Below are 12,246 nucleotides of genomic sequence, written 5' to 3' on the forward strand. Positions count from 1 at the left end.
CCCTCCCCAGCACCCCTCCCCATCTCCGACCTTTCCCTCCCCTACACCCCTCAGCATCTCTGTGACCCTTCCCTCCCCAACACCCCTCACCCTCTCCGTGACCCCTCCCTTCCCTACACCACTCACACTCTCCATGTCCTCTCCCTCCGCTACACCCCTCACCCTCTCCTTGACCCCTCCCTCCCCTACACACCTCACCCTCTGCGTGACCCTTCCCTCCCCTACACCCCTCCCCATCTCCGTGACCCTTCCCTCCCCTACACCCCTCACCCTCTCCGTGACCCCTTCCCTCCCCTGCACCCCTCACCCTCTCCATGACCCCTCCCTCCCCTACACCCCTCCCCATCTCCGTGACCCCTTCCCTCCCCTACACCCCTCACCCTCTCTCTGACCTCTCCCTCCCCGACACTCCTCACCCTCTGTGACCTCTCCCGCCCCTACACCCCTCACCCTCTCTGTGACCCCTCCCTCCCCTGCACCCCTCAGCATCTCTGTGACCCTTCCCTCCCCTACACTTCTCACCCTCTCTGTGACCCCTCCCTCCCCTACATCCCTCACCCTCTCCGTGACCCTTCCCTCCCCTGCACCCCTCACCCTCTCTGTGACCCTTCCCTCCTCTACACCCCTCCCCAACTCTGTGACCCCTCCCTCCCCTACACTCCTCACCCTCTCCGTGACCCTTCCCTCCTCTACACCCCTCCCCTTCTCCGTGACCCCTCCCTCCCCTACACCCCTCCCCATCTCCATGACCCCTCCCTCCCCAACACCCCTCCGCATCTCCGTGACCCCTCCCTCCCCTACACCCCTCCCCATCTCCGTGACCCCCTCCCTCCCCTACACCCCTCCCCATCTCCGTGACCCCTCCCTCCCCTACAGTCCTCCCCATCTCCGTGACCCTTCCCTCCCCTACACCCCTCACACTCTCCGTGACCCTTCCCTCCCATATACCCCTTCCATCTCTGTGACCCCTCCCTCCCCTACACCCCTCCCTATCTCCGTGACCCTTCCCTCCCCTACACCCCTCACCCTCTCCGTGACCCTTCCCTCCCCTGCACCCCTTCCCATCTCCGTGACCCCTCCCCTCCCCTACACCCCTTCCCATCTCCGTGACCCCTCCCTCCCCTACACCCCTCCCCATCTCCGTGACCCCTCCCTCCCCTACACCCCTTCCCATCTCCGTGACCCCTCCCTCCCCTGCACCCCTCCCCATCTCCGTGACCCTTCCCTCCCCTACAGCCCTCCCCATCTCCGTGACCCTTCCCTCCCCTACACCCCTCCCCATCTCCGTGACCCTTCCCTCACCTACACCCTTCCCCATCTCCGTGACCCTTCGCTTCCCTACACCCCTCACCCGCTCTGTGACGCCTCCCTCCCCAACACCCCTTCCCATCTCCGTGACCCCTCCCTCCCCAACACCCCTTCCCATCTCCGTGACCCCTCCCTCCCCAACACCCCTTCCCATCTCCGTGACCCCCTCCCTCCCCTACACCCCTCACCATCTCCGTGACCCCTCCCTCCCCTGCACCTCTCCGCATCTCCGTGACCCTTCACTCCCCTACACCCCTCACCATCTCCGTTACCCCTCCCTCCCCTACACCCCTTCCCATCTCCGTGACCCCTCCCTCCCCTCACCCTCTCCGTGACCCTTCCCTCCCCTACACCCCTCACCCCCTCAGACCCCTCCCCTCCCCTACACCCCTCACCCTCTCCATGACCCCTCCCTCCCCTACACCCCTCACCCTCTCCATGACCCCTCCCTCCCCAACACCCCTTCCCATCTCCGTGACCCCTCCCTCCCCAACACCCCTTCCCATCTCCGTGACCCCCTCCCTCCCCTACACCCCTCACCATCTCCGTGACCCCTCCCTCCCCTACACCCCTCACCCTCTCCATGACCCCTCCCTCCCCAACACCCCTTCCCATCTCCGTGACCCCTCCCTCCCCAACACCCCTTCCCATCTCCGTGACCCCCTCCCTCCCCTACACCCCTCCCCATCTCCATGACCCTTCCCTCCCCTACACCCCTCTCCCTCTCCGTGACCCCTCCCTCCCCTACACCCCTCCCCATCTCCATGACCCCTCCCTCCCCTACACCCCTCACCCTCTCCATGATCCCTCCCTCCCCTACACCCCTCTCCCTCTCCGTAACCCCTCCCTCCCCTACACCCCTCACCCTCTCCATGATCCCTCCCTCCCCTACACCCCTCCCCATCTCCATGACCCTTCCCTCCCCTACACCCCTCTCCCTCTCTGTGACCCCTCCCTCCCCTACACCCCTCCCCATCTCGGTGACCCTTCCCTCCCCTGCACCCCTCTCCCTCCTCGCATCGTCTGTAAGCCATGGTGTTTTTGGATGGGGAGGGCAGTATGACGTGATGCTGGGGGGGGGGCCTCCATTTCTTCTGGATCTGATCCCCTGTCTGGCCGGCAGGTCTGTCTGCAGACTCAGCCTCCTCCTGCCCCGGGACACAAGCAGCTCTACAACGGCGCCATTGACTGTCTGAGGAAAACCATCGCCAAGGAGGTAACTCCCTGTCCTGTTCCGTCCTCCCCCTCTCATCCCCACCACTTTCCCACCTCCCACCTCATCTCCTCACCCAACTCCCCCTCCCTTGTTCTCCCTCCCTCTTTCCCGCTCACTCACTCACTCCCTCCCTCAGCCTCTCACTCCCACACTCTCTCCCTCCCCTTCTCGCTACCTCCCTCTCCTTCTTTCCTGCCTAACTACCTCCTTTCCCTGCCTATCCTTCTCTCCCTCACCCTCTCTCTCTCCCTCTCACCTTCTCTCTCCCCTCACTCCTTCACCTCCCCCTCCCTCCCAAACAGCAGTGCGGAGACTCGTTATGACACTGGTGCTAAACTCCCTCTCCCCCATCCCCAGGTCTCCCCTCATCCCCCTCCCTTCCCAACAACAGTGCGGAGACTCGTTATGTCACTGGTGCTAAACTCCCTCTCCCCCATCTCTGCTCTTCCCCTCTCCCCCATCCCCAGGTCTCCCCTCATCCCCCTCCCTCCCCAACAACAGTGCAGGGACTCGTTATGTCACTGGTGCTAAACTCCCTCTCCCCCATCCCCAGGTCTCCCCTCATCCCCCTCCCTCCCCAACAACAGTGCAGGGACTCGTTATGTCACTGGTGCTAAACTCCCTCTCCCCCATCCCCAGGTCTCCCCTCATCCCCCTCCCTCCCCAACAACAGTGCAGGGACTCGTTATGTCACTGGTGCTAAACTCCCTCTCCCCCATCCCCAGGACTCCCCTCATCCCCCTCCCTCCCCAACAACAGTGCGGAGACTCGTTATGTCACTGGTGCTAAACTCCCTCTCCCCCATCTCTGCTCTTCCCCTCTCCCCCATCCCCAGGTCTCCCCTCATCCCCCTCCCTCCCCAACAACAGTGCGGAGACTCGTTATGTCACTGGTGCTAAACTCCCCCTCCCCCATCCCCAGGTCTCCCCTCATCCCCCATCCCCAGGTCTCCCCTCATCCCCCTCCCTCCCCAACAGCAGTGCGGAGACTGGTTATGTCACTCCCTCTCCCCCATCCCCAGGGGCTGCTGGGTCTGTACCAGGGCATGGGGGCGCCCATCCTGGCCATCACTCCGGTCACGGCTGTAAGCTTCTTCGGATTCGGCCTGGGACAGAAGCTGCAGCAGGCACACCCGCAGGAGACACTGACGTGAGTATCCGATGCAGGGCGAGGGTCAGTGGCAGGAGTGTCCTTAAGGAATGATGGGAATAACCAGGGGGAAGTAGCAGTGGAAATACCTGAGAAGAGGGCACAACGCAAGGATTGTCTGGTGGGATTGGGTCCAGAGGATGCGAAAGGCATTGAGAATATCCGGGGTGGAGGGAACGGAACAGGGGAACTGTGTTATGAATTACCCAGCGCAGCAGGGAACCAGGAAGGGACAAGGTTGGCTTTGCTCCTCCATGGGCCAGCACAGCTTTGATGGGCTGAATGGTACCATTTCATGGTGGCAACAGCAGCACAGGTTAATTGGGAGTGTCACAATGGAGGACGCGCAATAAGGAAGGTTCTGAGGAAAATAACTCTCTTCCTCATTCCCTCTGTTCCTCTTCCTCCTCACACCCTCCCTTTCTATCCCCTTCCCCTCTTACTCTCTCCCTCACCATCTCTCCTCTTCCTTCCCCACCCCCTCAAGATCCTCTCTATTCCCCTTCCCTTTTCACCCCTCCCTCTTCCCTCCCCACTCCCACCCCTCCTTTCCCCCTCATCCCTCCCCCACTCGGTACAGGCATTCTCAGCTGTTCCGCGCTGGTCTCCTGGCTGGAGTTTTCAGCTCGGCAATCCTCACGCCCGTGGAAAGGATAAAGTGCCTGCTCCAGGTGGGAACTCAGACATTCCCTGGATTCTGGCCCAGCAGCCTGCATCTCCGGATTGGAATTTCCACCCCCCCCCCCCCCCCCCAACCTGCCCCCGAGCTGGCAAACCCCAGGGGTTGGCAAATCACACAACCAGACACTTCGGCCCCACTAGACCCTTACCGTTTGCTCATCACTGACCACCCCCACCGCACCAGCAACCTGCTACTTACCCTGTGCCCCTAACCGCACCACGCTGTCTCCTTGCACCATGTCACCTGCCCACGCCACGCCAGAGTACTTTATTCTGAATTCTATATTCCTTTCTCTCGTATTGCTTCAGTTTAACAAACTGATCTATACAGACAGTGTCCACAACAAAGGTATCCACTGTATCTTAGAATATTGCAGCAACTTACCGAGTTAGGTGGCTCCCATTTGCTGGGATCTTGTCCATTTCTCTCCACACAGTCTGCTGAAATGCCTCTCAAACATCGTCGACTATCAGATTCCACCACCTCTGCGCTCTCTGCATTGAAAAACTGTGCAGGTCTTGTCCGTGGATCCCTTGCAAGTTGATGGGATGGTTACAAAGGTGCAGGAGGGTGTCAGTTGGGAGATTGGGATCAAGAGGCTCGAGGTAACGTTCGCCCTGGTTAGACTGCAGCTGGAGCATTCTGGTCGCCTCGTTGTAAGGAGGATGTGGAAGCTTTAGGGGAGGCTGCAGAGGAGATTCACCGGGATGCTGCCTGGATCGGAGAGCACGTCGTACGAGGAGAGGTTGAGCAACAGCAGTGCTGGCATCTCCGAGGATCGATCCTGAGCAAACTTATCGAAGCCATTTTGTAGGAGGCATGACAGCGGCGATATTTCATTCAGAGTTTGAAGAGATTTTGTACGCCAGCAAAGTCTGGCAAATTTCTACTGATGTGCCATGAAGAGCATTCTAACTGGCTGTGTCACCACTGTACAGGATCAGGAAAAGCTAACACCTGCGACATGTCTCCTACATAATTGCATCAATATGTTCGCTTAGGAGAGATCCTCAGAGATGTTGCCAGCCAGGAACTTGAAACTGCTCACCCTTTCCACTGCTGGCCCCTCGACCTCCATCAATTCGTTGGTTTTACTGGCGTTGCGTGCAAAGTTGTTGTTGCAACACCACTCAATCAGCTGACCCACCTCGCTCCTGCGCGCCTGCTCATCGCCATCTGAAATTCTGCCCAGGCCTGGTGTAGAGACATCCCCGGTATTGGTATTTCCCTCAGCATTGGTCAACACTTGAGCTACGCCTGGCCACGGGTGCAGTGGGCTAAGCAGACCTCCATGTGGACGCCAGTGTTGGGATGTGTGGTCTGCCGGCGAGGAAGTCAAGGATCCAGTTGCAGAGGGAGGTACAGAGGCCCAGGGTTTGGAGTTTGTTGATTAGAACTGAGGGGATGAAAGTGATGAATGCCGCGTTGTAATCAATAAAAAAAAACAGCCTGACTGATACTGTCCAGGTGAGATTACATCTGTGCAGACCTATTGTGGCGATAGGCAAATTGCAGTGGGTCGTGTCCTTCTTGGACACTGGTACATTTACCACCCTTCTGAAACAGGTAGGAAACTCCGACTGTAGCAGTGAGAGAGTGAGAGATTGAAGGTGTCTTTGAACACTCCGGCCAGTTGGTTGGCACAGGTTTTCAGTGCCCTACTAGATATACTATCAGGGCAAGGGATCCCCCCCTTGAAAGACGTTGACGTCGGCCTCCGAGATGAGGGCCGCCCGATGTTGGAGGGATTCTCCCTCTGCAGCTGTGTATGAAAGGCTTTCAGCTCATCTGGGAGGGAAGCATCACAGCCATTCATGATCAACATGACTGAACCTGGAAATAAATAAATAAAAAACACAAAAAGCTGGAAGAACTCAGCAGAGACAATGAAGGGTTTTGGCCTGAAGCGTTGTCACTACCTCCTCCCATAGATGCTGTCTGGCCTGCTGGGTTCTGCCAGCATTTTGTGTTTTTATTCAACCATTCATGATGTTAGGTTTTGTCAATGCCAAGATGCTAGGTCGAGTCGACCACCAGAGACTTTGAGGAAACGGCTAACTGTAGGAGACTGGAGGCACGTATGGTGGACGGGAGGATGTGAGAGGTAGGTTTTTGTTGCAGAGAGTTGTGGGTGTGTGGAACATGCTGCCAGGGGCTGAGGTAGAGGCAGATTCATTCCATACAGAAGTGCAAGTTACAACACAACCTCTCACAGATTCACCTGCGGTGACTAACCTGGGCCACCCATTCCCCAACGCCCTCAGGGTTTTCCCTCACTCACTGGGATGTCCACCGAGCAAACCCCCCCCCCCACAGAATCACCCCATTCCTTCACTGAGTCCCTGCTGGACGTATGCAGCCCCCCCCCCACTTTACTCCCGGGATGTCGAGGGGCGGGGGCACGACTGTGGGTCACCATTGAGTCACTGAGGGTTTTGATCTCCCCCTGACTTCAGATCCAGAGCGGATCCCAGCGGATGTATACGGGCCCCAGCGACTGCGTCAGGAAGCTGTATCGGCACTCTGGAATCCCGGGAATCTACAAGGGAACGTTTCTCACTCTGCTGAGGGGTAAGTGCGTCCAGGGCTGCCCCTTCGCCACTGTCTGGCATGGAAGGGCCACTGCACAGGTTCGGAAAAAACTGCAGAGGTTTTGTAGGCTCGTCCGGCACTTGCCCCTCCCTGATCAGGGACATCTTCAAAAGGTAATGCCTCAAAAGGTGGCATCCACCATTAAGGAGACCATCACCCAGTTCTCATTGCTCCCGGGAGCGTGAAACACACACAATTTTTTCAACCAGCCTCTTCCCCTCTGCCGCCTGATTCATGAGCACGACCTTTGCTATCTTGCTCTACTTATTCACTTTGGAAATATAATTGTAATTTGTCGTGCACCAAGCAGTGTTGTGTCAGGTCATCACCCGTACACTTTGTACTGGAAGTGACATTAAACCACTGGGGCAAAACAATAAATTTTACAACATACGTCAGTGATAAGCCTGATTCTGATACAGTCTAATCACAATCCCCAAGTCAGAATGGAGTTTGTTGTCGTCTGCGCAGGTCCACGTGAGCATAGCTGCAGATGGAAAACCTGTATTCACAAGAAAAAAACATAAAGATTCAGGAACACTGTGCAACCCGCCAAAGAAAACGTCAAACGCCCAGCGAGCGAAGAAAGAACAAGTTGTTCAAACGGCAAAAAGCGATTGAACAACACGGAGAATATCAAACATCAAACCAGGAACACGGTAGTATTCAGTTCTGCCCCGTGCTGCTGGGCTCAGAACCATTCCTGGACAAAGCACCCCAGACGATATGGCTCAAACCACTCAAAAACAGCAACAAGAAAGGAGGAAGCAGACTCCAAGAGCGCATGAGACCCGAAACTCAAAGACCCTCAAAACCAAACAATCCTGGCGACACTGCACGTCTCTCTGACAGCAGTGAGCACGAGGAAACACAGGCAGATGGTGCCAAACACCCACCCTTCCTCATCAACCTGAACCTCCATCAGAGAGAGGCAATGGAGTCGATCGTGGGCTCACCCCCTCAATCAGAGAGAGGCAATGGAGTCGATCGTGGGCTCACCCCCTCGACACCTCAATCAGAGAGAGGCAATGGAGTCGATCGTGGGCTCACCACCTCAATCAGAGAGAGGCAATGGAGTCGATCGTGGGCTCACCCCCTCAATCAGAGAGAGGCAATGGAGTTGATCGTGGGCTCACCCCCTCGACACCTCAATCAGAGAGAGGCAATGGAGTCGATCGTGGGCTCTCCCCCTCGACACCTCAATCAGAGAGAGGCAATGGAGTCGATCGTGGGCTCACCCCCTCAATCAGAGAGAGGCAATGGAGTCGATCGTGGACTCACCCCCTCGATACCTCAATCAGAGAGAGGCAATGGAGTCGATCGTGGGCTCACCCCCTCAATCAGAGAGAGGCAATGGAGTCGATCGTGGACTCACCCCCTCAATCAGAGAGAGGCAATGGAGTCGATCGTGGGCTCATCCCCTCGACACCTCAATTAGAGAGAGGCAATGGAGTCGATCGGGGGCTCACCCCCTCGACACCTCAATCAGAGAGAGGCAATGGAGTCGATCGTGGGCTCACCCCCTCAATCAGAGAGAGGCAATGGAGTCGATCGTGGACTCACCCCCTCGATACCTCAATCAGAGAGAGGCAATGGAGTCGATCGTGGGCTCACCCCCTCAATCAGAGAGAGGCAATGGAGTCGATCGTGGACTCACCCCCTCAATCAGAGAGAGGCAATGGAGTCGATCGTTGGCTCACCCCCTCGACACCTCAATCAGAGAGAGGCAATGGAGTCGATCGGGGGCTCACCCCCTCGACACCTCAATTAGAGAGAGGCAATGGAGTCGATCGTGGGCTCACCCCCTCAATCAGAGAGAGGCAATGGAGTCGATCGTGGACTCACCCCCTCGATACCTCAATCAGAGAGAGGCAATGGAGTCGATCGTGGGCTCACCCCCTCAATCAGAGAGAGGCAATGGAGTCGATCGTGGACTCACCCCCTCAATCAGAGAGAGGCAATGGAGTCGATCGTTGGCTCACCCCCTCGACACCTCAATCAGAGAGAGGCAATGGAGTCGATCGGGGGCTCACCCCCTCGACACCTCAGTCAGAGAGAGGCAATGGAGTCGATCGTGGACTCACCCCCTCAATCAGAGAGAGGCAATGGAGTCGATCGTGGGCTCACCCCCTCGACACCTCAATCAGAGAGAGGCAATGGAGTCGATCGTGGGCTCACCCCCTCAATCAGAGAGAGGCAATGGAGTCGATCGTGGGCTCACCCCCTCAATCAGAGAGAGGCAATGGAGTCGATCGTGGGCTCACCCCCTCGACACCTCAATTAGAGAGAGGCAATGGAGTCGATCGTGGGCTCACCCCCTCGACACCTCAATCAGAGAGAGGCAATGGAGTCGATCGGACTCACCCCCTCAATCAGAGAGAGGCATTGGAGTCGATCGTGGGCTCACCCCCTCAATCAGAGAGAGGCAATGGAGTCGATCGTGGGCTCACCCCCTCGACACCTCAGGCAGAGAGAGGCAATGGAGTCGATCGTGGGCTCACCCCCTCGACACCTCAATTAGAGAGAGGCAATGGAGTCGATCGTGGGCTCACCCCCTCGACACCTCAATTAGAGAGAGGCAATGGAGTCGATCGTGGACTCACCCCCTCGACACCTCAATCAGAGAGAGGCAATGGAGTCGATCGTGGGCTCTCCCCCTCGACACCTCAATCAGAGAGAGGCAATGGAGTCGATTGTGGGCTCACCCCCTCAATCAGAGAGAGGCAATGGAGTTGGTCGTGAGTTCTCCCCCTCGACACCTCAGGCAGAGAGAGGCAATGGAGTCGATCGGGCTCACCCCCTCAATCAGAGAGAGGCAATGGAGTCGATCGTTGTCTCACCCCTCGACACCTCAATCAGAGAGAGGCAATGGAGTCGATCGTGGGCTCACCCCCTCAATCAGAGAGAGGCAATGCAGTCGATCGTGGGCTCACCCCCTCGACACCTTAATCAGAGAGAGGCAATGGAGTCGATCGTGGGCTCACCCCCTCAATCAGAGAGGCAATGGAGTCGATCGTGGGATCACCCCCTCAATCAGAGAGAGGCAATGGAGTCGATCGTTGGCTCACCCCCTCGACACCTCAATCAGAGAGAGGCAATGGAGTCGATCGTTGGCTCACCCCCTCAACACCTCAATCAGAGAGAGGCAATGGAGTCGATCGTGGGCTCACCCCCTCGACACCTCAATCAGAGAGAGGCAATGGAGTCGGTCGTGGGCTCACCCCCTCAATCAGAGAGAGGCAATGGAGTCGATCGTGGGCTCACCCCCTCAACACCTCAATCAGAGAGAGGCAATGGAGTCGATCGTGGGCTCACCCCCTCAATCAGAGAGAGGCAATGGAGTCGATCGTGGACTCACCCCCTTGACACCTCAATCAGAGAGAGGCAATGGAGTCGATCGTGGGCTCACCCCCTCAACACCTCAATCAGAGAGAGGCAATGGAGTCGATCGTGGGCTCACCCCCTCAATCAGAGAGGCAATGGAGTCGATCGTGGGCTCACCCCCTCGACACCTCAATCAGAGAGAGGCAATGGAGTCGATCGTGGGCTCACCCCCTCGATACCTCAATCAGAGAGAGGCAATGGAGTCGATCGTGGGCTCACCCCCTCGACACCTCAATCAGAGAGAGGCAATGGAGTCGATCGTGGGCTCACCCCCTCAATCAGAGAGAGGCAATGGAGTCGATTGTGGGCTCTCCCCCTCGACACCTCAATCAGAGAGGCAATGGAGTCGATCGTGGACTCACCCCCTCGACACCTCAATCAGAGAGGCAATGGAGTCGATCGTGGGCTCACCCCCTCGACACCTCAATCAGAGAGAGGCAATGGAGTCGATCGTGGGCTCACCCCCTCAATCAGAGAGAGGCAATGGAGTTGATCGTGGGCTCACCCCCTCGACACCTCAGTCAGAGAGAGGCAATGGAGTCGATCGTGGGCTCACCCCCTCAATCAGAGAGAGGCATTGGAGTCGATCGTAGGCTCACCCCCTCAATCAGAGAGAGGCAATGGAGTTGGTCGTGAGTTCTCCCCCTCGACACCTCAGTCAGAGAGAGGCAATGGAGTCGATCGTGGGCTCACCCCCTCAATCAGAGAGAGGCAATGGAGTTGATCGTGGGCTCACCCCCTCGACACCTCAGTCAGAGAGAGGCAATGGAGTCGATCGTGGGCTCACCCCCTCAATCAGAGAGAGGCATTGGAGTCGATCGTGGACTCACCCCCTCAATCAGAGAGAGGCAATGGAGTTGGTCGTGAGTTCTCCCCCTCGACACCTCAGGCAGAGAGAGGCATTGGAGTCGATCGTGGGCTCACCCCCTCAATCAGAGAGAGGCAATGGAGTTGGTCGTGAGTTCTCCCCCTCGACACCTCAGGCAGAGAGAGGCAATGGAGTCGATCGTGGGCTCACCCCCTCAATCAGAGAGAGGCAATGGAGTCGATCGTGGGCTCACCCCCTCAATCAGAGAGAGGCAATGGAGTCGATCGTGGGCTCACCCCCTCGACACCTCAATCAGAGAGAGGCAATGGAGTCGATCGTGGGCTCACCCCCTCGACACCTCAATCAGAGAGAGGCAATGGAGTCGATCGTGGGCTCACCCCCTCAATCAGAGAGAGGCAATGGAGTCGATCGTGGGCTCACCCCCTCAACACCTCAATCAGAGAGAGGCAATGGAGTCGATCGTGGGCTCACCCCCTCAATCAGAGAGAGGCAATGGAGTCGATCGTGGGCTCACCCCCTCAATCAGAGAGAGGCAATGGAGTCGATCGTGGGCTCACCCCCTCGACACCTCAGGCAGAGAGAGGCAATGGAGTCGATCGTGGGCTCACCCCCTCAATCAGAGAGAGGCAATGGAGTCGATCGTGGGCTCACCCCCTCGACACCTCAGGCAGAGAGAGGCAATGGAGTCGATCGTGGGCTCACCCCCTCGACACCTCAATCAGAGAGAGGCAATGGAGTCGATCGTGGGCTCACCCCCTCAATCAGAGAGAGGCAATGGAGTCGATCGTGGGCTCACCCCCTCAATCAGAGAGAGGCAATGGAGTCGATCGTGGGCTCACCCCCTCAATCAGAGAGAGGCAATGGAGTCGATCGTGGGCTCACCCCCTCAATCAGAGAGAGACAATGGAGTCGATCGTGGGCTCACCCCCTCGACACCTCAATCAGAGAGAGGCAATGGAGTCGATCGTGGGCTCACCCCCTCAATCAGAGAGAGGCAATGGAGTCGATCGTGGGCTCACCCCCTCGACACCTCAATCAGAGAGAGGCAATGGAGTCGATTGTGGGCTCTCCCCCTCGACACCTCAA

The 12,246-nt window shown here is 57.7% G+C and overlaps 1 protein-coding gene across 1 annotated transcript; it reads left to right on the top strand.

Moving 5' to 3' along the window:
* Nucleotides 1–2,431: 2,431 nt before the first annotated feature.
* Nucleotides 2,432–7,568, top strand: LOC132387875 (mitochondrial carnitine/acylcarnitine carrier protein-like; the record flags this gene model as incomplete). The annotated part of the gene is made up of 5 exons (XM_059960209.1): nucleotides 2,432–2,524; nucleotides 3,546–3,673; nucleotides 4,254–4,344; nucleotides 6,812–7,060; nucleotides 7,419–7,568. Coding segments are annotated over 5 exons (711 nt in total), but the record flags the coding sequence as incomplete, so codon positions are not given.
* Nucleotides 7,569–12,246: the final 4,678 nt, after the last annotated feature.

Source organism: Hypanus sabinus, unplaced genomic scaffold (assembly GCF_030144855.1).
Source record: "Hypanus sabinus isolate sHypSab1 unplaced genomic scaffold, sHypSab1.hap1 scaffold_2302, whole genome shotgun sequence".
NCBI lineage: Eukaryota > Metazoa > Chordata > Chondrichthyes > Myliobatiformes > Dasyatidae > Hypanus > Hypanus sabinus.